This window comes from Falco naumanni, chromosome 7 (assembly GCF_017639655.2).
Source record: "Falco naumanni isolate bFalNau1 chromosome 7, bFalNau1.pat, whole genome shotgun sequence".
Taxonomy (NCBI): Eukaryota; Metazoa; Chordata; class Aves; order Falconiformes; family Falconidae; genus Falco; species Falco naumanni.
The window spans coordinates 20545854-20571859 of record NC_054060.1 but is presented as its reverse complement, the minus strand read 5'-3'; the positions used below and the strand labels follow the sequence as shown (position 1 = coordinate 20571859).

General features: G+C 41.8%; 2 protein-coding genes across 6 annotated transcripts in view; one reads left to right on the top strand and one right to left on the bottom strand.

Moving 5' to 3' along the window:
* Positions 1 to 4373, top strand: part of MTMR10 (myotubularin related protein 10) — a 41304-nt gene extending 36931 nt beyond the window's left edge. The window contains exon 16 of the mRNA XM_040601089.1: positions 190 to 4373. Within this exon, the coding sequence (XP_040457023.1) occupies positions 190 to 789 (600 nt within the window). The 3' untranslated portion in view covers positions 790 to 4373. The remainder of the gene's footprint in view (positions 1 to 189) is intronic.
* FAN1 (FANCD2 and FANCI associated nuclease 1) lies at positions 4095 to 25998 on the bottom strand. Of its 5 annotated transcripts, XR_005828917.1 has the most exons (16): positions 25731 to 25996; positions 23992 to 25405; positions 20561 to 20701; positions 19363 to 19558; positions 16785 to 17018; positions 16146 to 16277; positions 14909 to 15017; positions 14050 to 14169; positions 11580 to 11744; positions 10436 to 10604; positions 9666 to 9769; positions 6909 to 7103; positions 6407 to 6535; positions 5390 to 5550; positions 4980 to 5162; positions 4095 to 4454 (listed from the first exon to the last, which is right to left on the bottom strand). XR_005828917.1 is itself a non-coding variant. In XM_040601087.1 (15 exons), exons 2-14 carry the CDS (start codon positions 25277 to 25279, stop codon positions 5413 to 5415), a joined length of 3120 nt encoding a protein of 1039 aa, XP_040457021.1. In that variant the 5' UTR covers positions 25280 to 25405; positions 25731 to 25996; the 3' UTR covers positions 4095 to 5162; positions 5390 to 5412. The 5 variants fall into 5 exon arrangements, 4 of the variants coding, with proteins under 4 accessions (XP_040457021.1, XP_040457019.1, XP_040457020.1 ...); XM_040601087.1 differs by having other exon boundaries at positions 4095 to 5162; XM_040601085.1 differs by lacking the exons at positions 4095 to 4454; positions 4980 to 5162 and having other exon boundaries at positions 5300 to 5550.
* Between the last annotated feature and the right edge of the window lie 8 nt (positions 25999 to 26006).

Below are 26006 nucleotides of genomic sequence, written 5' to 3'. Positions count from 1 at the left end.
ATATGTATTTCTGTAAAGGCCACAAGTGGCCACACTGCTTGCCCTGTGGGCCCTGCAGCAGTGACTCACAAGCTCAGCGCTGCTCGAAGGTCCCAGCATTTCCCTGGATAACGCACCCTGGCAGCGCAGGGAAATCTGCTGTGCCCATGAGCATCAAACCAGAGCATTACCAGTGTTTGTTTTCTGCAGAAAAACTACAGCTCCACACTGCGAGGTATGCCCCCAGCCTTAAAAAACGGAGTCATCAGTGAGCAAGAGTTCCTTCCGAGAAGAAACTCTCTGATACTAAAACTGAAACCGGACTTTTTACAGCAAACGGAGAGTCAGAGTAACAGCATGGAGCAGTACTTCAGGGACTGGTTTGCAAAGCCTGCTGATCTGCACGGCGTGATTCTACCCCGCATCTCTGGAATGCAGATAAAACTGTGGAAATTGTGCTACTTCCGCTGGGTCCCCGAAGCCCAGATTAATCACGGTGGCTTCATCACGGCTTTCCATAAAGTTTCTTTGCTGGCAGATGAAGTAGACATGTTAAACAGGAATCTTCGGCAGTACAAGAGCAACTCTTCTCTGCAAGGCAGCTGCTCGGAACTGGATCAAAGCAGGATGTACTTCAGAGCAAACAGTTTAAATGACACCTCTGGGGTCCCAGACTTTCTCTCCTCCTCATTCCCATTTTCTCCTGTAGGAAACCTATGCAGACGGAGCATTCTGGGAACACCTTTAAGCAAATTTCTAAGTGGTGCCAAGATCTGGCTATCCACCGAGACACTTGCAAATGAAGACTAAGATGATGCGATGGTTTGAAGGTTTGGGGAAATTACAGCATATCATTTTGTCTTTCTAAGTTAACACTGCTAAATGCGGCATTGAAAGCTGTAATAATTTTTATATACAAACATTACGTAAGTTTTGCACAAATATTTAAAAGCAGAGCAAGTCATGCTTCAAATCGCACAATTTTGTCTTCAGTAGTTCTCATCTGCTAGGGCTTCTGGTCCCTAACACCTCTGTTTTTGTGGTTTGGCTCATTATATGCGATGGAGCATTTCAGTAGCGAATTGAAAGGCTTGGTGTGCTTGTTGGTGAGGGCTCTGCTTGAAATAATTCTTTTTTTCCCAGGTAGTGACCGAAGCGACTCCTGTGTCAAAACAGCTTGGCAGATCAGCATGGTTAGGGGCAGTGGGCACAGGCTGACAGCTGAGACCTGGGGACAAACCGTTCTCTCAGACTGCCTCTTCAGGAAGAATACTGATTTGCATACTTACATACATAACATACTCATGTTCTGTGACTCGGTCACCCTACGTATGTGTTCACGCAGTGTGTATCCATGGGGAAGGGTCCTTCCCTTTTCTGTCTCTCCCCAAAATCTATTCATTCACAATTAGCCAGATTTGTGCTCTTTCTCATGAGCTTGACTTCATAGGCTATAGGAATCAACTTCAGGACAATGCACTGTTAACCTTAAAACATTTACTGTAGATACGGTGTTGTAGTGGCTTTAGAAGTGCCTTTAACTGGGAGGAAGCAGTAGCAAGATTACTCTAATGCAGCTGACACCCGCCCCCCCCTTATGGCAGACTGGTAGGGTAAGGTCTTGTTCCAGCTCCTGCCTCCCCCTCTCCGTTCCTGGAAATCACAGGGCCAGCTCCAGAGACAGCAGGTTTTTTTCTCCTCTTTAAGGAGAAGCTCGTTGGAGGTGCCTTCTTTTTACATACGTGCATGTCTATACAGGCAGTGCCCGAGGGAATGAAATCCAGCAGCCTCCCCTTGGCTCTAAAACCTCTTAAATCTCCCCTGGATGCTGTGCAAGAAGCCTCAGGTGTCACAGGGAGGAGAGCAAGGGAGCGGAGTCTACGTGGAGAGTGAAGGAACAGCAAGGTGTCAGCCTCGGAGGGGAAGGCTGGCTCTTCACAGCGAGGCTGTATTTTATATTTGCCGATTTCTGTGTAAAACACCAATGCTATTGAACCGATCCAGGTGTTGACTCACAAGTTAAGGCACCAGAGGCTTTGTGCGATACTCCAAAAGCTGTTCTCGATTATCGGGGGAGGGGGGAAGCAGCCTTGCGATGGTAACGCACAGGGTGGTGGAGTTGAAAGGCGGGGAGGGACCGGGGCTGGAGCTTGTCGGTTGTTTGTAAAACCAAGCTGGTCTTCAGCACAGCCTAAACCCCACGAAAACGTGGGGTTCAGATGTCTTAAGAGTGCTTGTGTAATTTATTGTAGAGAATACGCACCTGGAGTGGCCTTACAGGTGCGAGCTGTGTGCGCCCCCCCGGCTGGCAGGGCCGTGACCCACAAGGCTGCTGGGGCGCAGGGTGCTGCCCCCCCGGTGCTGGGCTGGGGGGTTCGTGGTGAGCTGATGGGAGGGGGGGTAGGCTTAACTGTTTTTAACTAACCAAGCCCCCAAACCCCTGTTTTTTATGCAAAGAAGCTGAGTGTGTGTGTGTGTGTGTGTGCATACGTGTGCATCTGCGTGCAGACCCGCACACGCGTGTTGTGACGTGATGCCAGATCGGGTCTGGCCAACTGTTTGTGAGGAAAAAACGTGTGTTCACCTCAATTGCCTAATTATGCTGCAAGGTGGTCTGAGCATGTTAAATGGTCCACAAACTAGTTGTGTTTATTTACAAGCTTTGCTGGAGCAGTCATCTAACTTGTTCAATTCATTATTCAAATGGTTGTATTAGTTTGCTTTTGTGATTTTTTTTTTTTTTTCCCCCCATTAGCTTACTGCTTTCCTTGGCCTGATACTTGACATAAAAGACCTCAACCTGTGTGCTTAGTGTCTTTTGGTACCGATTTTTTATCTTTTCAAAATCAGTTAAAACTATGGTGTCTTTTTTTTTCCTTCTTTTTTCCTTAGAAGTATAACTTTAATGGTTTAAAGGTACCAAAAACATGTAAATAAATTACTCCACACAAGCAGCTGGTGGAATAATAATAATAATAAAAAAGTTAATGTTTAGGCTAGTACCCTTTGGGGGGGGGAAATGGGTACTATATTTAAACAGGACTGTCTTTTATAAGGAGATTTCAGACATTTTTACATTTCAGCTCTAAGATGTATACAGATGCTGCAGATGGTCTTTGTACTTTATATATATAGCATGGGAGGGGGTTAAAAATAATAAGCCTTTATACTAAACAAAACCTGTCTAAATATCTATTTGCCAAACAGACTTAAAAAGAGATGTTGCGCAGTTGCGAGGGGGAGCTGGGCAGGCAGGGGCTGGGATGGTGACAGCCAGCACCTCCTGCTTGCAGGGCAGTGAGCCGGGCCCCCCCCCAGGCCTGGCCTTCGGAGCAGGCTCGCCCACCGCGCTGGGGCTGTGTACGGTGTTTCTTCCTCTTAAGTTCAACATCTTTGACTTTGTAATTTACTTTTGAAAGACAGGTACTAAACGTTAATTCTCCACTCTGCACAGTTGCCTTACCGGTGGTCAGCAGGGACTGCTCCGAACGTCTTTAATAACTTTCAAAAGCAATTTTGGGGTGTGAGTACCTATCTTTACCTTCTCTGTACAGAATACTGACATACAGGTGTGTATATATATGTGTGCGTGTGTATATATATATATGTACACATTTCTGCTCACCATTTAAAACAAGATACTGTTAATGCCATTTTGGTGTTGCAAGAGTAAAAAAAAAACTACCATGAAACTTTTATCTTTTTTTGTCTGTTTCTAGAAAACGTGCACTATTTTGGCTGTTACTGGCTGTTAAATCATGATTTTTGTACTACACTGTAAACCATGCGGAGGGAAATAGGAAACGCTGGTTGATAGGGTTAAAGCGTTCCTCCAGTGTCGTTAATTACTGCGAGGCAGAGCTTACTGTAGACTTGGTGATCATGGCAGTACTTCATTCCCCACTTACTGCCACAGATCAAAGACATTTCTTTCATTCCAGAAATGCGTTGAGAAGTGTGTGTTGGTGTGTGTACCCAGGCCTGCACGTGTGTCTCACGTGCACCTGCCTGCAATACCACTTTGATATTAACTGCCTTGTATTTTTAATGAAAATGTAGCAAGTGGGGCAAAGGTTTTGGCTTACTCTCAGATGGAAAGACATTAAAACCAAAAAAAATTTCTAACGTGTATTTAAGCAAAGGATGAAATCTTAAATTTGCCTCTAATGTAAGAGAGAGAAATCTGTACCTCAAATTGCTGTAGGCAGGTGGTTCCTAATGCTGTTGCTGTGATGGTTTAGAGTTTGCTATTTCAACTGAAACTAAAACCTTTGTGCCTGATAACGATTTATTGAGTAAAGTAGCAGTGCCAGGAAGATTATAAAATCCTGATGCTGAGTTGTGAATGTGAAGTAAATTAGACTAAATAAAAGTTCATACCTTTCCACAGCGAACTTCAGGCGCTTTTCTTTCACCTCCTCTTAACAAAAAACCCAGGGGGGTGGGGGTGGATTCCAAGAAAAGCAGGGACACTGCTGGATGTAGAAAGGTGATTGATATAAAAGATGTGCAGATGATCTTGATTCCTCCCTGCGTTCTGTTACAGCACCTGCTGTTTGTACAGTCAGCAGAATTTCTGCTAATTTAGTATGAGAATGAAGAGTCCAGAGAACAGCTGTTGGTTGGGTGTTAAAATAGAGGCAAACCCACAGGATTCTGGTGTCTAACAGAGAACTCGTCTTTTGGTTCCATTTCAGTTGACTGCCTTATTTCTGAATGACAAAACACATCCACATCTGTGAATGACACACTGCAAATGAGCACAGTGCCCCGGTCAGGTACCGCAAATACTTCCCTTTCGTACAGCTAGCACAGATACTCACAACAGAAGGAGCTGTTAAATACATTATCCTTTCAAACACTGCAGCACATTTTTTTAAAAAAAATAATGTTTTATGCCTTAATCTATGCTGTCATTGCCCAGCTGTGAAAAACTGGACTGGGTAATGTGAACCACCATGGTCCAGACAGTCCTGGAGGGAGGGGGGTGGAACTTGTACCTTGCAGGGAAATGTGCACATCATCAGGAGCTCGGGCTGCACAGGCAACACGGAGATGATGAGGGCTTGATGTGCCACGGGTTTTATTGCAGAGGATGTTCTCAGCTGGTTCCAGCGTGACTGCAGCTGTTTCTCTTTACTGGGCAAAACCCCTGGCTTTCCTTTCCTAGCATAAGTTACGAGCTGTGTACAGAAGAGAAAGGCTTTGTTCTTTTGAACACCCAGTGACATACAGTAAATCATACTGACAGTTTTCTCAAACTGGTTTTTAGAATGCTTCGTGCTAAAAATAACTACAGTAATGTTCCAAGAAACCAGAATTTTAGAAGAAACTACTTTTAATAAGCAACAGCCAGCAGTGTGTGTGTGTCGTGCCAGTTCCTTTACAAACACCCAAGTCAGTTACCCACCCACATGGGCAAGACCTCTGCTGTCAGCTGAGACGTTTACTCTTGCCTCCGACGGCTTGCACGTGACAGACTTCTACTGCAGCACCCAGCTTCTTCAGTTCACTCAGCCAGATGATCTGCTTGTGGGACAGGCGATCGTTGGGACCTTTCACTTCCACCAGCTACAAATAAAGACCGGTGATTAGTCGTGTGCCTCTGGAGGATTTGAAAGATCATCAGCTCCCACAGACTTAATATAAATAATCCTTCATGGCTGTTATTTGCAACAAAAGTAATACAGATTTAGCACAACAGAAGGCCTGGTGGGTGCTAAATTATTAACCCATGTTCCAAAGTTTTAACTACAAGACAATGAAATTTTTTATAGTAAATACCTCCCAAAACACAGAGGCACTGGTGAATGAAGGCACCACATACTCCCAAATCAATCATTTGCCACCTCACCTATTCCAGCTGATACTGACAGCAATTTAGTCACATGTTCTAGACATTTCTGCCATTCAGCTGTTTTATAAATACCTAAGAAGTTGCTGCAGCAACTGAGAGATGTCCCACAGACTTCTAGTAGTTCTAGTACCTATTCCACTACCGTGCAAGACACAAATCGCGATTGTTTACCGCATTTTTGTAATGGAGATGTACATAGTTGTAGTCTCATACAGTCAAGTTTTTGTGTAAGTGGTGACACCAGCACCCCTTGCTAACAACAGGTGGGATGCATCTGACTGATTCGTAACAGTTGCTTTACAGTAATTTTAATCAAAAACCTATTCTACAACAATTACCTGACCACCTCTTGCTGTTTCTTATTATACCCATTAGAGGTACAGCAAAAATGGGGTGAAACAGCAGATAAAACAGTCACTCGCTAATTGCCATAGCTGCAGGGCAGATGAGCAGCATGTTTAACACCAGCACAACTGGAAAATACAGTTTGTATGGGCTCACAACTGGAAAGTTTTATACCTGAGCATAAGATCAGCTGAGCACTGAGTATCCCATCATCTCCCACTATACCTTGAAGTGATCAGTGTGAGTACGCCACACAACCAGGTCAGGAAGGCCTCCTCTGCAATGGCGTAGATCTTTGGAAAGTTGCCTAAAAACCCCGCTCAGAAACATTCCTCCAAGGCAAGAGACAAGGCTCTGTAAGAGAAGTTTAAGAGAAGTTTTCGTGGTTGGCGCTTTTTTTTTTTAATTTCCTGTACAGCCATTTCCTGACTCTCGCAGGAATATTCTATGGCCCGTCTCAGCTTTTTGATTAGTTATATAGAAGAAGAAACTTCAGTAGGTGTTGCCCATCTACTGCCATTTCCCCGTGGTGTTCCCAACTACTGCTGCAGGAAAAGTGGTATCAGCAAAGAGCAACAGCACTCGGGGTGGGGAGAGTCCCTGCTCAGCTTGTCCCTCCCACCACTCGCCCGTGGCTCAGATGGCCCTGAGCCTCGGTACACGTGTGAGCACGAGTCACCGGCCAGCCGTGCCAGCGTGACCGACCCGCTCGGCCCAACAGTCTTACCTGCACTTGCTGGAGGGAAATAAAACGCCCCCAGCTAACTAGTGCTGCTGCTCTTCCCTCCTGGGCGGTCCAGATGTCAGCCACCAGCTCTGCCAGTGTCTCTGAGGAAGCTGTACGAAGCTGCTGGAGTCTGGCCTCAATGACATCGCGCCTGTTCTCGTAGAAACTGTCGGTGTATAAATCCAGGGGGAACGTCTGCACAAAAAGGTAAACACAGCTCTGCGGAGCTGCCGGCAAAACGGCAATTCCAAGAACGACGACATCCTCCATCATATTTCTCTTACCTCAACTATAAACACTCAACCACTGGGTCAATGTGACTTGAACATGGTCACCACATAAACCTTTATTAAATGGGGAAAGATTTGTATCTATTTATCACCCCATGCCAGTGCCACAAATGCTGGCCATTTCTTAGCCGGTGCTCTGTTGGTTTTTAACCCCTTGATAGCAGTTTCCTTTAACAGACAACAAAGAGCTATCTGCTCCAGCTCTCCGAGCAGCAGCATTCTAGTTGGGATTTGGAATCATCCATATCAAGGCTGCTCAGCTACAGTGAGCAGCGTGAGGTGGGAAGAACAAAGCAGTGACGGAACTGGGAGTATCACTCAAGCCCCCTGAAAGCGGAGCGCCTTCCGCACACTGAACACCTGAGTGTATAAAGTCACTGCAGCAAATACTTTCGAGCACAGCTGAAAAAGCTACCAAGTAGTAGCTGAGCGCCATTCTAGCTTTTCAAAATCAAGTGCAGAGTGCTTAGAGAAATAGCACATTTCAGCCCTACACAAACTGCTGCCACAGCTAATCCCACAAAAATACAGCCTAGGACTGACTGAGAGATTCAGGCGCAAGCTTTCAGCTCTTCCTTCTTCATGCTTATGCTCCCAATAGCTTTGTTCTACATTAAAAAGTGAAATCTAGGTTTTTAAAAAAAAATAATTTGCAAATGAGCTGTAAATACTGGGCTTGTTATAAACAAGTTTTTTGTTTGGGTTTTTTTTTTTTTTTTCTTAAGTAGGCATAATCATGTAAGCTTGTATAAAAGGAAATCCTTCAGAAAGGCAAGTTCTACATTAAATGTTAGTTTGCACTGACAAAGAATACCCGCTTTTAACACATGCCATGCATAAAATTACAGCATCTTAGAAGAACAGCAGACATTCTACAAGAAGAGTTATTTGCATGGATTCCATTTACCAGTATTTGTGTGGCCTTTGGAGCGACAGCAGTGCCCTGCTTGTCCTGCCTATGAGCCTGCAAGTGCCTTCATGTCCAGCCTCACAGTTCCAAATCAAGGAGAGCCACAGCTCAGTTCTTTCTGCAAACAGTATTCAACCCTGAATTTACTTGCTCAGGTGAATACAAGAATCAAGTAGAAAACGCCATTTCAAAGAACAGCCGTTACTCCATAGCAAGTAAATCTTTTCACCATTGAGTAGCTCTCCGAGGATGTGACCAAGAAGATACTTATAATCAAGTGCTTGTGGCTTAAGAAATTATTTCAAGACACGACAGTATACATGCTCATAATCTATGTCAACATAAAATAAAAATACAGGTTATAGTTCAGATCAGTGGAACAGAGAGCGACTCATGTATTTATAGTTTTGAGTTTAGTCCCATTGGCCTGATAAAATAATTGCACTGATTGACGCTTTAGATTTTTTACAACCTTTGCTTACAGGACCATGTAAGGATGGCCTTGAAGGAATGTGTCCCTCTCTGCCAATTAAAAAGAGATATTTGTAGTGTCACTACTCAGAGAGACAGCCATCTCCAAACCATGAGCTGGTTTTTGACTCAGCCACAAGGATTTCTGCTTCGTACTGGTGAAGAAAAATAAACAAAAGGGGGGCGGTCAGGGAGACAAGAATAACCTGCATGTTTCACCTCTAAAATAAGAAGAAACTTCTATCTAAGATACGTCATACTGATATAGAATGGTAATTTCTTACAGTACAAATAAATGCAGTGGAAGAGGAGGACAGCACTGGCCAGTCTACCTCTTGGGCAGGGTTCCAATTAGAAGCAATGGGTTAAGGTGGAAGAAAGATGACAACTGAGTGGCCTTTTGTAGTTCTACAACATTTGAGGTGGCTTTTTATGGTTTTCTTAGCAAATGTCATTAAGTTATCAAGTTTTCTAATTGCAATTATTGAAACTGTTTCTAGCTGTAATGTGTAGGATGTAGAGCATTTAGCTAAAAGCCACAAGTTGACCTGGAATCATTAATGTAGGGTGTGGCAAGGAGTTGTTATTTGCTTCTTTGACAAAAAGGAAGGATGATGGCCAAGAGCATAAACATCTCTGGGTGGTGTGGGGTGAGGGTGTTAAGAAACCCAGTTTAAAAATGTGACTTCCCTTTAAAGGCCACTGAAAAGAAAACAACTTGTTTATTTTTTTAAAGGAATGCATCATCTTCAAAGGAGATGAACAGCGCTATGGTGTAGCAGTATTCTTCCCCCGAGTGTAATAGGAACTTGCCCAGGCAGTTCAGATACGGGACATAAGCATTTAGCCAGCTGAATCGCACCCTATCGGACAGCCAATCCAGACTTACATAGCAAGTAGCTCCCGACGAGCTCTTCAGTAACAAGCCCAATATAACAAATAATAAAACCAAGCAAACATCAAGATCTGTCTGGAAAGTCCCTTGGAATAAGATGTTAATCTAAACCTGAATAAGATGCTTAACACTGTTACAGAGTCTACTGCAACGGGTAAAGAAATTCACTGAAGAAAGACTTTCAAAGCTACCTGATAGGCGTTTCTGAAGACGTCAGGTATGTCGTCCATGAAAATGATATCCCACATTAAAATGCCGTACAGCGTAATGAATGTTGAGCCTTCCCCATGAATACCTAAAGGGCAACATTTCATAAAAACGGAAACATTAATTTCTACAGCTATCTCATGTGAAGAGGTACTAAATCATCATGACCCAAAACATAAACACGTTATGTCCAGGTTTATACACAGCTGAAGCCAATATACACTGACATTACAGCGTTGGGTTCTAAATGCAGTTCATCCCTTCCACAACGTGCTAATGCTTTCTGCTTCCAGGCTGCTGCCCTTCACTTACGGCCCAAGGTCAAATTACTACACCCTGGCCCCACCAAGGTCTACTGTTCGAACTTTCACCATTTTTAATACACAAGGGTTTTTTTATTTTTACACTAGAAAAGCAATATATTAATAACAAAATGTTTATATATATATATATGTTTTGTATTATATATATGTGCGCATACATATATATATATGGAGTTATACATATATTATATATGTATATCTACATGTGCTGCAAAAAGCAATCACTCAACACCAGCAGACCAATGGCCAGGCAGTGTATTAAAAATGTAATATGTTAATAACGAAATGTTTCTATATATACAAACATTTTCTATTACATTTACCGGTCTAATGAAATTAGCTAAAACTGGTCTATTAACCATACTGGTTAGTAAATTGGTTCTTTCTTCCACAGTTACTTTACTGTACAAAAAAAAAAAGAAGTTTGTTACCCTGATCAAAACCATTCTGCCTGTAATGGGTTAACGCCAGCTCCTCAACTGAGCACATGACTGTGGATACACCAAAGTCTTCACCTCCTTCTTCATCACCAATATCCTCCATTAGAAACACAGATTTTCCCATTCCCGTCTGAGGACACAGCTTTCCTTTGATTGTAACCTGAACATATTAAAAGAACTAGTTCACTTTCCAGCATCACATTTAAAAAGCTTTAGCCTAGGTACCTGAACGGCTCCTAAAACACACATTCCTCCTCTTCAGTTTTCTTAAAATCAGAACTAGGCTTATTTCCAAAAATGAACGGTGTAGCATTTAGCTTGCCATTCCCTTGAAATTACTCTGTTTAGCTTTCATAAACTGGCAAATTTTTCAAGAAAAAAAAAAAAGTCTAGCAAAAATGCTGGGCAACTGGGAATGTAGTCTCTCTATATGCTGGACCAGGAAGAACACAGATGACTGAGGAGACTGACTGGGGACTGAGAAAAGGGCTGTAGGGGGGTATGTGGTGACCAGGCTGAAAGAGAAAGTGAGAAAGTGAGCCTCTGCTCTGACTTTGCCCAGATACAATAATCTTCACAATAGCAGGGAAAAGAGGAGTTAAAAAAAATCCATTCCAATATGATGCAAGTGCATCACATTGCATATTTGCATAGCACATATTTACAGTGCATAAATCCCAAAACCTTGCATTTTTTGAAGATTAATCTCACACTGATAACATGCTAAGGTTACTACTACTTTTTCTTACACACGGAATGCTCAGGCTGAAGACACCAGAGGCGATGCACTGAATTCATCAGACTCTGCAGACTCCTTTCTGTCTGACAGTTGCTGGTAAATAGTGGAGTTTAGAGCTTATCAGATTTGTAACAGGTTTGGTAAAGAAATGTGAATTAAATCAGCGTACAGCTGACTAACTCAGCTAAGAAGCTGATCATTTATTAAGTAAGGAGGCATAGTTGTTTGCAGAGGCTTTTGTTTTAGAAACACATCTGCATTTATTTTCCTGTGGCCCAAATAAGTCAGAGGCTCATTGATAGCACATAACAACAGTCTCCCAGATTATTTCTTTTCAGAAGAAAAACAGACCTCATGAGTTGTTATTTCTCAGAAACCACCAGCAACTTTACTCACATGTGTCACATCCTCCACAGTTATGACAGGCAGATCATGGAACAGGCACCTGAACTGCTTGCAACTTGGCGAGTCTCTGATTCGTAGGGCCCGCTGGTAGAGAGAGAGACGATGCCCAGTACGTACAAACGGGTCTGCCAGCCCACGTCTGATGCAGTCAATAGCCTAGCAAAGAGCAACGTAACAGGCACCGATTTACAAAGACCTAAACATACCTGTCTGTTCTTACTAAGCCCAAAAGACCAATGGATTTAAGGAGAACAAAAACGTGAATGTAAAAACCAGCCTATAAGAAAGGGCCACCTTTCTTACTTGTACATACTTTAGTTCTAAACTGGCATGTAATATTTTGCACTGGTAGGCTTCTGGATTCAAATTTGCACCAGTACAGTAAAAAGAAATTACTCTCCATTTGTATTGATCAATATGAGATTAAGGAAATGTAAATTCTACATAAGTGACCAGAAACAAGAGTTGGTTCTAAGATAAATCAGTTCAATATTTTTAACCGAGTTTCTTAACAGCACGTAATACAGAAACGGAGCAGATCAGTTGCACAAGGATGTACATACAGAACAACTTCTAGATCAATGCACTACTGCAGTGAAGAACATCGAGGGTTAAACATGGACTCCAAAAATTAATTAAAATCATGCTTCTGACATACTCCCTGCAGCTTGAGGAAGGCACTTTGTCCTAATTTATAAATAAGGAACCGAGACAAAATCTTCCTTTACACAACTTCTAATTCCAAATCTGGAAAAAGCTTGCTATGGGGGTATAAGATGCAGAAGAGACAACTGCAGATGCTTGACAGCCTATGGTATTCTTTCAACAGGCTTAAAGAATTAAAAAGCAACATAAAATACGAACTTTTTAATCCCAATTCTCAATAGACTTAGTAAGGCGAGAAGGAAGCAGCACCAAGGGGGGGCGGGGGAAGTAATTCTCTGCTTATTTTAAATAACTCTACAACTGCTACTGTTCTGGACTTAAAACATTTTTTTATCTCTATTTTTTAATGCCAAATTAGTCAGGTATCTTATGTGTGTTTAATTAGATTGATCCTCCTTCTCTTTTAGTTAGAAGTTGATCTGCAGTCTGTCCATACTTCACTGTGACCTGAACAGTCCTAGAGTTTCATTTTCAATCATTGACAATATTTCTCCTTCGTATGTAACAGAGAGGGAAAACAGATGTAAACCAGCAGCTGATAGAACTACCACCTGCTGTTTCTGGCACAGAAAATTCATGGAACTGCAACGGAGCTCCAAAACGAGTTAGACAGTAGCTACCTTGTGGCTCTTGAAAAGCAAGTCTGTGGTGCTGGCTCACAAGGAATTCAAAGGCACAACCTGTCCTGCCGCTGACCGTTTCCTCTGATTTCTTCATATTCTGCTGCAGAACTGTTTCCAGAGGTTCCAGAAAGTTCTACAGAGATTTAGAATAATCCTTGCCCACAATCCTTGCCATTCCCATATGGTTATTTTTTCTCTCAGTCGGCTACATGCCAGCTAATCACTTAGGAAACTCAAAGATCGCTCACCACACACACAGTGTTTCTAAAAGCCTGAGCTGTTAAGACTTGAGACTGGCAATTTTACCCACTGCACAAATAACGTGTTTTGCTTGTACCAGTAGGGTGTGTTTGTGGCCTACTGGAAGGGAAGAGAGCAGAGGGCAAAGTTTCAGCAAAAGCTAAGATTACCTCAAAACCTCTTCTGCCCTCCTCTGCCTTCCTAAGAGAATTAAACAGACGAGGATGAGCATAGCCTGTAATACATGCTATCTAAAACCACTCATGTTATTTTTTACAGTCTAAGGATGGTCAGACACAGTTTCTCCTGCAGGACCATGGAAATAGTTTAAATTTGCTGTTAAAGACTCATAACCCTGCCAGAGCTGTATCTAGTAACAGATTGGAAACGGCAGTCTACTGCTTGACTCCTTACAGTAGAAACACACCAAAACTGGTCCAGATACAGAAGACAACCTTTTCCTCACTGGGAACAGTTAGCCAAGGACTTAATTCTCTTAATTTTTTGTTTGAAAACATTAAAAAACTCCTCCTGATCACGTCTGTTTCTTTTCATTCCAGATATGGCCTCATCATGACTCAGATTCAGAAGCAGAAGTGTTTACTGCAAGAAATTTTCTTGATTATCACACATTAGGCAAATTTATAAGGCAGAACAGCAAGGAAGCTGATGCCTGATAACCCCCATACGCCATGCCAAACGGTGGTGCTCTATACAACAGAAAAAAGCAGCCCAACCAGGGATGAGGGTACACTCAGTATTCAATTTCTTAGGAGAAACTGGCTGCATGACCTTCAGATTCCTACCAATACCTGCAATTTTAGGAGAGCCTACAAAGCTGTTCTTCTCGTATGAAATATTTAAAAAAAAAAAATGTTTTCAGAAAACAACTGCAGTGTTTCCAGCTTTACAGCATGCAGTTGTGAAGATACCTTCTTAGTGTTCTTCAAGTGCTGATGTAAATTCAGAGCTAGGCGGTCCCACCACCGGCCTCTGCTGTCACTACAATACACATCCTGAGACAGGAGAGCCTGCAGCTCCTGCACTGCTTCCTGTGAAAACAGGGTTGTATCTTTGTTAATTGAGTCAGAAAAGCAAGTTGAAGTTTCATTATATAATGAGCTTGTCACTTTCTCTTCTACTTACTGGGTACTATAAATCTGTGTCTCTGCACAATTCAAACTCCATTTTTACTCCAGCACCCAATATATCCAGGTGCATGGGTGTATCTTAAAAACTCTAGAACAGAGAGACTTTTACGTAAACTTAAAGGTTAGCTGCCAAAACCACAGTATTTTTGTCCTTTCGGTATTTCTTACTGTATATGAACAAGACCTGAATATTACTTGTTGCCTTTTTCCAGAGACAGTCTTTTTCAGAATAATCTGCTTTGCTTTAACATGTAAACCAGAGGCCTTTGGAAACATCAGCTCCCAGGGTGAAGGGGTAGGGATTTCATAGAAGACTCTTCTTCCAAGATTGTCTTATTTAAAAACGATAACCAAATCTTAAAAGGCACAGATATCTTTCAATAATGAAACAACAATGTCTCAGCCACAGTCTTATGGTATATTACATACGATAAACCTCCAAAGCATAAGCAGGAAACAAAACAATGTAAAACTTTCTAAAGCAGCAAGAAAAAAGGTTCTTTTTCCTTCAAAGTGACCTGTTAAGAGAACTGTAGCAAGTCCTGGCAAACATTATCACCATTTCCCAGCCACATCAGAAGTGTAAATTGATGTACAAGGGTACATGAAACACACACTCCTCTTCACCGCACCACTTTACCTTGTACATATGAAGTCTCTGCAAAATTTCAACACCTTGAGAAATGATTCTTGTATAAACCCAGCCAACTGTGAAACGTCGCAGATACTCAGGTAAAACTCTGTGATAGCTGAAAGATAAGATCAGCTCAAGAGCAGCTCAAGTTAATGATGGCAATTTAAATTCTTAAAATTCACTTACTAAGAATAATTATACCTAAAGCATTTACAAAAATTAAATGCATTATATATATAAAAATTGAACTGCAAGAGTATCCTAGCTGCAAAGTCAAGAACTCAAAATTAAGAAAACAGTTTAGTTTAGATAGCAGGTGCAAGCTGTACTTGCACAGCCTATTTCAGCTGCAACAGCAGTGAAATTATTAGTTAATAAGTTTTACATCAGATGCAAACCAATAATTGACTATATCACAATTTGTTACTGCCAACTCGTTCTTTTAAGTCAGAAGGTAAACTTTAGAAATAGCTGAACAAAAGGAAAAGGCTGTAACAGGCATTTCCTGCCATAACAGATGACTAACACCTTTTAGGTAGGCACCTCTATGTTTCAAGACAAAATCATTTAAAGTCTCACCAAAATCGAAACAGGTTTTTCCACCGTCTTCAGTGTGAAATGGAACAGACCTCCAAATGACCCTCTATGAGTATTATTTAATTCAGTTGCCATGAATATAATACCAAACATAAGGCTTTAATTTTTGGTATAACATTAAGCCAGAAAAAATAAACAATTGAAAGAAAACCTGACGAAGGACACTTCAAAACCAATACAAGTTATCTCAGTTCTCCCATCTTCAGTAATGTTTCCTGAACAACACCCACTTGGAAGTTTGAAGAGATGAATGACCCAGTATGTTTTCCCGTAACATTTGCAACATCCTTTTGTTCACAGCAAATTTTAAATTCTGCTTATTGCCATTTGTCTAAAAGCCATAAAAAACCAAAGTGTGACAAGAGAAAAATAAGGCTCTTGTTCTCCTGTATTGGCACATAGAACAGAGATGTTTTAGTGCTTTATCCATGCCTACTAATTCATTCCCAAGGTTTTATAAAAAAGGCCTTTTCACACAATCACTTAAAAGCTAAAAAAACCAACCAAAGAGTTCAAAGCACTAAAGCTTCTAAATTTATCAGGCTTAAATAATATCACTAGTCAACAAGCCTCTCTCAAAAGAAAAAGACCAAAAGTAAGATAATACACTTCACAGATTCATATGGGCTAGTTTCCAGTTTACTACCTCAAAGATGGGTGATTTTTCAGTCCATTCCAGGTTTCTTTAGCATACATATATAGATTATTAGCTTCTTCCCAGTTCCCATTTACCATTGCAGTGGCTATATCATTTGACAGATGAGCAGCAGCCGCATACCTAAGAGAAAAAAACCACAGTTACGGTATTAGGCTCAAAAAGCATTTATAGTTAAAAGAAATCAATTCCTCCATAAGATACCTTTTAAAAACTCCTCTCCAGTCTCCAAAGACATTGAATCATGGCACTAACTTTATTCTTGATCGTGTAGGATCAGCAGAGTTTATAGTAGCCGTGTACATTATGTTTAAAATCACTCATAAACCAGAGAAAGTATTTTTTATTTTGTTCAGAGTCCATTCTGATAACCATCGCAGCAAATAAAGAAACAACTTTCACCAGCAGATGATCATGAAGCAAATAAATATGCTATTTCGGTTCAAAATGCAAGCCACTGTGAATTACAAATCCTACCTGGATACAAAAATGCATTTAAAATCATTGCAGAAGTGCTCTTCTACCTATTTACATCTGGAGTTCTACACAATGAATGCTTATTTGCCTACACGAGGGCTGCAGTAAAGCTTTTCTAGAAATAGATTTCCAAACTGCCAAAGCTCCCCCTACCTGATAAGATCTTCTCTGTCCTGGAAGACCTGTGTTTTCCTATTTACAGTGTAACTGGGGAATACCATACGCCCCATGTTTACCATAAGGACTGTGGAGAGCTGGCCTTGACCAGCACTACCAGCTTCTTCATCCTCCACTGACTCAGGCAGTGAAAATAGCAGCAGAATTCGGGAAAAGACAGCCCGAGGGCCTTTACAGACCCTGACAGATTTTCCAGCCAGGTCCTTCACCCTGGAAGGACAAATAAAATTATTGTAAGAAATGGGTTTTACCATCACTTACACAAATTCAAATATACTGAATAAAGTATGAGAATAATTTTGGTTTCAAGACAATTAATTGGTAAACTTCTTTTTCCTTGCAAGAAGCAGCTTGAGAAACTATATAGCGCATGTAATCTCCAGTGAAAAGCCAAAGAAATGCATTAACTAATAAAAAGTTTAAGGGCCAAACTTCAAGCAGAACGGAATTGGAACTAACTGCCCCTTGGGTGCAGCCACTTTGCTGCAATGCCAGGCAGTACCAACAAGATGCAGTTTGCTGCCAGGGCGATGTCTACAGCCCACAGTCTGAGACCCCTTGTTTTAGGGTATCTCCATCAGCACACCTTCATCCAGCCTCTTCGTACAAGATTTCTGTTACTTGTCCACAAAACAACACAGATTTAAACCAGGATTTTCTCTGATCTCATGGGGTAACTAGTACTTCAACTGTCAACTACAGCAAAAAGCATTAGGTTCCCAAAGTTGATCTGGCCGAGAAAGTAACTATCAGCTTCTTTTCTTGGAGTAGGGAGTAAGCCAGTGCCAAGGCCTTTTTTAGAATGTAATTAATTTTCCCAGGTTCCCTTCCATTTCCTGAAGACACTTTTTTCTATCCTTCCTACAGTTTAAGCCAATATTCTGAAAACAATTTTGTTTCTGCTAGAGGTATTTATACAAATTATGCATCATGCATCATCATGCCATTCAAATATCTAGTATCAAAGAGAAAAAATGAAATCTCAAGTGATACAAAGTATTTTCGTACTGAAGTTTTCTACACCTGGATTAGAATGAGGAAAAAACAACCAGAACTCCTTAAATTAAAACGTCCTTACTTATCACAAAGTCCCAACATCCTCTAACACAAGACAATCACGGCTGTGGCTGTGATCACTTCACCTGTTTCCCTGCAGACTAAATGAAGTGCAATGCTACTGGCGACAATGACACCAGTGTGAAATACTATTTTTTACAGAATGAGAACCACTAGAGCTCCTGTTGTATTTTAAAGACAACAAAGACCCAATAAAACTACTTTAAAGAAGCTAAGCATACTATGCAAACCTCCCAGCTGCGAAGCTCTGCAAGCCCAGCACCAACCTAGCATTAGGCCTCTCTCTTGGTGTAAGAAAATAAGATCTTACTGGTTCATGTAATAAGAATAATTCTTCACAGAGGGATGATTTTAAAGTTCTTCCAATATTAGACCCCTTTTAATACAAGGAATTTTGTGGAGAATCACATGATAGGTTTTGGGGTGAGTATTTGTCCAATAAACTATGCTAAACTTGACAAAGCTTCATATCTCTCTCATTTGAGAAAGAAAACCACAGGAAAGACAAATTGTGTTATTGAAGGAAATGCAGTACATACTGATACCTGCCAGCTTTCTACCCAACCTGCATTTTGGACAGAAAGTATTCCGCAGTTACTGAGTTCAGACCCTAGCTCTCTAGCCTATCAGACAAACTAGCTGCTAGACAAGCAGCCTTTCTTTATGTGCATTATTATTCAAACAGTTACTTTTTGGTATTAGTTACTAAGAGAGAAAACTGCCTAAGAAAGCTTATGAACTCCAGAACTGACCTGTGCCCTAGCACCAGTAACCTCACTATTATGTTGGTTCATACTCCTAGACTTTTTGTGGATGTTTTAGTTAGAGATCCAGCTCTAAACACCAAGAATGGCAATGTTGTGCCCACTGCTGTTAGGGCAGAATGACGCCTTAAACCTGAACCTGGACCCCAGAAGACCTGGAAGTCAAGGGCATCTGATATACACAGCTGTGATAGCCAGAGAGAAAAAATTCACAGGAAAGAACAAACACTCTGTCAGGCAAATAATCTTTTCCCTTTTAAAATATTGCTGGAAAGGAGGGTCTAGCTGAAGCATAAAGTCAATCACAAAAAAAAAAAAAAAAAAAAAAAGAGTATCATTCCCATCTAATTCTACTAAAAGAGCACACCCAGCAAATGAACATCAGTTAGTTGCTTTAATAGGCAGTGACTTTCCATATGTCTTCCTAGATGTTTTTATGCACTGGTTTTGCTTTAAATAATTCAGAAATGTTCCTCTGTGTAACTGAGTAACTTTGGAGACAGACAATCATGCCCACAGCTGAAAAGCATGACACAGTTTAAAAGTCTAATAGTTACCATTCTGTTTGACCCACCACGAATCAAAATTTAATGTTGCCCTTTTTTTATCCACAAATTTACTAAATGCTTTCCTCTCTTCAAAAGGCATCTAGATTGGGTCCTCTGAAGCATAATTTCCATTTGCCTGCACAATTTAACTATAAACAGAGTTACCTTGTTAAAATCACTGTCCCAATACCAGCCTGATTCCTGCTGAAGACTGAACGTTGTTTTGCCAACCTCAGAAAATCATCCACAAGCTGCTGTTTCTGACCATTTGGGTTTGGCAAGTGAAAGATCTTTGCTAATGTTTTTAGCTCAGGGGCTGAAAGCAAATCCAACCCTTCACACAGGTCTTCCAGTTCAGATTCTAGAAATAAAATGATCCACATATATTCATTATGTGCTACACCTATACAATCAAGCAACAACTCAAAGTATAGTACATCCCTATAACCTAGCACTAATCTAATGATTCACACATGTTATTATCAGGGCTAACTGGCTCAGCTTGGAATTCATTCCCTTCACAGGCCCAGTTTGAAGGAATGGAATTATCAGAAAAAAAAAATCCCTTTGCAACTGCAAAACAAAAGCAAATATAAAGAAATTCCACCAAGTTAAAAAAAAAATAAATGCTGTTCAGCAAAACTCGTCTTCCTGGTGATTAAAACTTTGCCCAATGCCAAAAAAAAGTGCTGCCAGGGAGCAGCAATAGCTGAGCTGCCTGACAAGCGGGAATGAGCCAGGAGTCAAGAGTGCTCACAGCACTGGCAGTGTCCTCAACAGCTATGGTGCAGTCCCATCATAAATGAACAGAACGGGCAGAGCAAAAGTCCTGATAACAGATTCCACTGGCACCCCCAGAAACGACACGATGAAGAATCAGGCCCAGGACCGACCCGAGAGACACGCCGGACGTAAGAGTAGAGACAAGACTACAATTAATGTCTGAGACAGCCACAGACAAGACTGGAAACAAACACCTGCAGCACCAGTGGAAAGGCCAGCTAGCCGGGGACGGACAAGGCCAGGGACATGGTGCGTGCAGGGCAGCGCTGCAGGATATTAAGCAGAGCTCCTGGACCAAACTGCACAGCTCAGGGTCCGAGATGGGGCTGGTGAGGGCAAGTAAGGCTTATTGTTGCACCTATAGCTCTGACACTTATTTAGCTCTCCCTATTACCCAATTTGCACTAACTGCTTTTATTATTAATGTAACACAACACAACTCATCCACCCAAAATGTTCATTTTGCTCCTCTAACTCTCTTCTCAAGGCACAGACAAGCATGTAGTGCGTTAAACTCTAATATGCCACAGCTGCAGGTTTTAATTGAAATATTTTTCACATTTATTAATGCTGACCATACCTGTTTGCAGAAACCTGGCTTCAGCCAGTTCTTCAATTATTGGTGACAAATCCGTACTTATCTCTCCATACTCTATTTTGTTCACCTTTAACCAGTTCAGCTTGCGTTGAAAAAGTCTCACATACAACTTCTGCCCACCAGCTGCAAATTTTATTTAAAGCAGGGAAGGATAAAAAGAAAATTAAATTCTAAAACAGAGTACTATGCATAATCACTACCTTACCCAGAAAAAAATTACTGTGATGCAGGTATCTTCTAAAATACATTTTAAATTTGCCCATGTTCTATGAGTGGACTTGGTAAAAAACCAGAACGTAACTTTCTAAGTAATTAATGCTCATTAGAATTAGAAGTTTTGTAGGTAGAAAATTATTACAATATATTTTGTAGGTACTGAACATTTCTAAAATGCATTTTGGACATGCTTACCCTGTAAGAAATAATCTGTTTTCTAGGAAAAGACAACTTCATTTTTCAAACTCCTTATACTGTGATGTTAAATAGATCTTTTTGCTTTAACACTCATTTAATAACCAACTATTTGACATCGGGGAACAAAAGAACCTGTAGTCTGACAAAATAATTTCATAATCACAGAATACTTCTACCTGTAATAGTCTTCAAATTCTTATTTTTCCAAAGATAAGCTTAATTTTACTAATTTATCTACTGAAAATAAGGGGGAAAAAACCTCCTACAGATCTGATTTTTATCAGGGAAGTGCTCTCTTACAGTACCTTTAAAAATACTTTCAAAATACTAACAACACTGAAACGCAACAAAATAGCTTATTAGAACTTAGCTGAAAATAGTCTAGCTATTGTCACTACATTCAGCACTCTTTCGAATACTTAATTAACTTCTCATTAACTTCTAATTTTTTTTTATTCCTGCCCGCTACTGCTTAACAGAAACTGATCTTTAATAAAACCAGACGCTGCAACACGACCCTACGGCCTGGAGCGCGCCCCTATGCTATGCAAGCCCACCCCAGCCCACCCAGGACTGGTGGCTTGCGCTCAGGGTCAGCTCTGCTGCGGCGCAGCCGTCCAAGCCGAGCTCAGGCTGCTGGAAGAGCTGCTCAAAGCTCTGTCAGGGGCCAGCCCGACCGCCCAGGAGCTGTACCTCAGCCCCGTGCGGAGCCCCCCAGTCCTGCCCCAGCTCAGCTGCGGCATGCCAGCACCCAGCCAGGCACCCCGCTGCCTCGGCTTCACCTCGCACCTGCCTCGGCACTGCGGGCTTGGGCGAAGGGCTGCCACCAGCGGCACGCGGCTGGCTGCAGTGCTGGCACTGCGTCCGCTCTGCTTCTCCTCTTGGGCCAGCATGGGTTTGTGCCCCTTGCAGGTGGGGAGACAAGGTGGCCCCTGCCCGCCCTGCTGTCCCCTTCAGCTCCTGGCTCATCTTCCCGTGTAGTCGGCTCTTGCAGCTCCCTGACAAATACAGTCCTATGTTATGATCTTATCTTACTTACAATATTCTCATAACTTACATTACTATTATTCTTTAACTTTTAAAATGTTTGATGTTACTGCATACTTGTAATTATTACAATACAACCTGCAAGATCTTAACTGCTACCACCACAGAAATACCTGTCTAGAGCCCTACTGCCACCTCTGGAGTTTCTTCACCTTTTTAGCAACCATTTCTATAGCTGGTTTGAGTAAACTGAGTTTTCTACTAGGGCAAATTAAGAATGTTCATCCAGTCCTTTCAAGCTGCTAAACTTTGGAAGATCTCAGGTGAAAAAAGACATTTCTGAGATTGTTCCACCACAGTTGGAGTACTTTCTAGAGAAACAGATACGCACCGCCTTGACTTTTTTTTATTTTATGGAACAGAAACTACATATCCAGGTGGCATTTCTTTCTAAAAACCTCAAGCCAGCACTTCTCCATGTTTGTCGCTCAGGATCCTGTGTTAACAACCTTGTGATGTCGTATATACTAACCCAACCTCATTCTGTTATCCTCCATGCTTACTGAAAGCCTCCTATTGGCCTTGGAAAACTTTACATTATTGCTAATCTCAAGTCATGACCCCAATACTCTCTTTTATGATGTCCTGTGGTGTCAATCCACAGTATCATTTGGAACTTCATAGAAACAGAAATTAAGGGACTAAGTGCTCTAAATGGCTAGAACAGCTTTCCTCCACTTTGCAACGGGGAAACAGTCTAAAGGCTGTTGTACACTAGTGAAGAAAAAAATAATCTACAGTGAGGAAAGACCAAAATACACAACAGTTTCATATAGGGACATACAATTCTTCAATGTGACAAACTTTACAGCCTGCTAATTAAGGCAAACTCAATGAACACAAAATATTAATAAGTGCAGCCTGCTTCTGATTGCTTTTTTTAATTTTTACCAGCAGGTGTGTATGCAGCTGTCACTTTTGTATGTTCAGCTCAGATGCATGAGCATAGCTTACAGGCGCATGTATCTAAAACCACCTTGTCAGGCAGCTGTGTAACAGCACGGTAGCTTAGAACAATATAAATGGTTTTGCCCGCAGTACTCCGAGATGCAACTTCTAGTGGAAGTTGTTAGAAGCTTATTTCTATTCTTATGCTCCCAGTGTGCTGCTCAAGTGCTGGTAAAACTACTCTCCATTACAGTTTAAGACAAATATAAACACATGTAAAAATCTGGAGGGTCAATTTTAACTTGCATCACTTCCGCCATGCTTTTACTGTAAAACTTGTATAGGATCCAGACAACATGTCTGCTTTGAATCTTGTCTAAATATGGAGGGCTTACGTCTCTGACATTCTGGCTCCTGAAATTAATGAGAGTTAAAAGTACTAGCAACCTACAAGAAAATGACTGTTAATTAGTAACTATCATTCTAAACATTGGATAATAATCATAGGGATAACCACGGATTCACATGAAGCATGGAAGTCATCTGTAAATGTACTGAACCAAAGCTCACAAATGCCACTTGAGAACTATTTTTTTTTCAAGGTCTGTGTATTCACCACAGGCCTCTTCATAACGCCGCTATGTAGAATTCCCATACCTATTAATCATCAAAAGCTTTGTGTTAACTGATACTCTTATTCTGCACTATTAGTTTCCTTCCTTGGAAACACGTTTAATGCAGCAGCAAGTTGACTTAAGAGTCTAAACCCCAGTATTAACAGTGAATTAAAAAAAAAAGTATAAAAAGCCACCAGAAATATACATAACCCTTCTCTCCTTATTTCTTACAAGTCTCCAATATTTACCATTACCTTGCATTAAAGCAACATTAGGAAAGTTTCCCTACAAGAAGCCACTAGGGACACATCTCCTGAGAAGGAGATTCTTCCCTTAAGGAATTTATCAAGTTAAACTGCCCATTGGTATAGCACTCTTCAACAAAAGTATGTAACAGTTCTCTCTACAGGAGGTAATGTGAAAATACATTTTTTTAAAAAAAGATACCTGATAATTTGCAGAACTTGGTTATAATGTTCATATCTTGCTCGTTGAAAAGTCTGACATCGTCTTCGTTCTCCAAGACTGCTCGCAGAACCACTAAAAAATTCTGGAGGTAATATGGGTGACCAGGAGAGCTGGGCACAGAGCAAACATTATTTATTTTGTCTAAAATGTCCCCAATGGAATTTTGAAATTCTTTTTGTACAGTTTCTGACAAAGTATGATTTATTTCATCCTCAGTGTCTTCATGAACTTCCACAGGAAGTACCTGCACATCACCCTTGCCAAAGCAATTTTGTGTACCGCAGCTCGCTTGTGCCTTGGAATAGAGACTAACCTGAGCGGGAGGCTGAGTCCTGACTTCCAAACTACTGGTCATCTCTGCTGAAGTAGAAATAGCTAGATCAGTTTCAAATTTATCGGGACCTTCAGATCCATGTTCTGTTTCAGTGCTCCTTGTACCAACTGGTAACCTTTTGCCCTTAACGTTAACAGCCGGTAAGGATACCTGAACACTATCCGCAAGGTCTTCTCCACCACATTTGTTTACTACTTCTTGAAATTCAGGCTCCTCCTTTGAAAAATTTTGTTCTTGGCACTCTCTCCAAGCAAGCCGATTTTCTTTCTGAGAACTATGTCCAGCATAGATCTCATCACCCTCATTCTGTGCTGCAGCACGTTTGCACATATAATTCACAGCTGGAGGTGAAGAATCGATCTCTCTATAGACAATCTGTTTTCCTCCCTGGATACGTCTTCTGGACAGTTTAGATGACAAGCTTCCCAAAGAGATTATTTTAACTGTTTGAGCCTGTGGTTCACTGTCAACACTACAAACTGAAGTATTATTGTTAAAATAAGGACTAATTTGTTGTGCTGCACTCCCTTCTGCTTTCAATGAACTGCTTTTGGAAGGGCTTGTTTCTTGATTCAAGAACTCTTTCGAAAAGTATATGCTGGAATTACTGTTTACATTTGCAGCTGGGCAACTCTTACCCCTAGAGGGGTTCAGTGCTGATTCAATGACACCAGCCTCACCATGGTTTCTCTGACATGTTCCATCCATGTGCTCATTTATTTTGTATCTGGGCACCATTTGCCCACACATGGGACAGATAATTTTGGCAGGGGGAACATTGTTAAAAAAGGAAGTAATAGAGGAGGACGCTGAAGGTATAGATGGTGTTCCTTTACCTTCCACTTTTTTTGCTGATCCTTTTTTTTTCTTATTTGTACTGAGTGACAAGCTTACGCGGGGTCTTTTAATTTCTGAAGACCTAGCTTCCGCCATGACAGAACTTCAGAGCATTTACATGGCACAGGCAACTTCATTCAGGCTGTATTATTCCCTTATTCTGGAGTACTTGAAAAAACTTTCCCTGGCTTTGCATTTTCCGTCTGCAATCCTCCGACATGCCTTGAAGAAACAAAAAAACCCAGAGTGAATGAAATTTGATATTCTAAGGTGCCAAATGCAGTCAAGAGAAACAGTGAAGACAACAAAAAAAACCAACCTATAGTGGGCAAGTCAAGGAATCCCGGGCAGCTACGGCGCAGACCCCCCTCCCTCACAGCAGGCCGCAGCGGGCACAGGCCCTGCCATGCGGGGCGGCAGCGGCCTTCGCGGGAGCGCTTTAAAATCCGGAGCTACTATACGCTTTAACTATTTAAATGCCATGGTCACTTGCTGATGTAAGTGAAAATTTGCGCTACAATTCCATTGCTGCAATTCCGGCCTTTACCTCGTTCGCCACCGGCAGGCAGCACCGCTCGTGGTGCCGCCTCCCGGCCTCTGGCCGCGCCGCTCGGAGCGGGCCCCGCGCAGCCCGCCGGCGCCTCAGCTCCGAGCAGCCGCTCCTGCCGCCGCCCGGTGCCGCCCCCCTCCTCGCGCCCACGCACCGGCGCCGCACCCGAGCGCCGCTCCGCCGCGGGCGGCCCGGGGCAGCGGCGGGGGAGCAGGGGCCACCGCGCCGGAAGGCGGGCGCTAGGGCCCTAAAGCTGCCTGCCGCTCGGCCTCC

Bases quoted from the DNA above. Each gene is read 5' to 3' on its own strand.
- FAN1 (XM_040601087.1), bottom strand. From the start codon at position 25,279: ATGGCGGAAGCTAGGTCTTCAGAAATTAAAAGACCCCGCGTAAGCTTG. The intron at 16,278-16,784 runs GTAGGGGGAGCT...TTTTTCTCTTAG, and splicing joins GACAGAGAAGATCTTATCAG to GTATGCGGCTGCTGCTCATC. The intron at 9,770-10,435 runs GTAACAAACTTC...GTTGCCCTTTAG, and splicing joins GCAGAATGGTTTTGATCAGG to GTATTCATGGGGAAGGCTCA.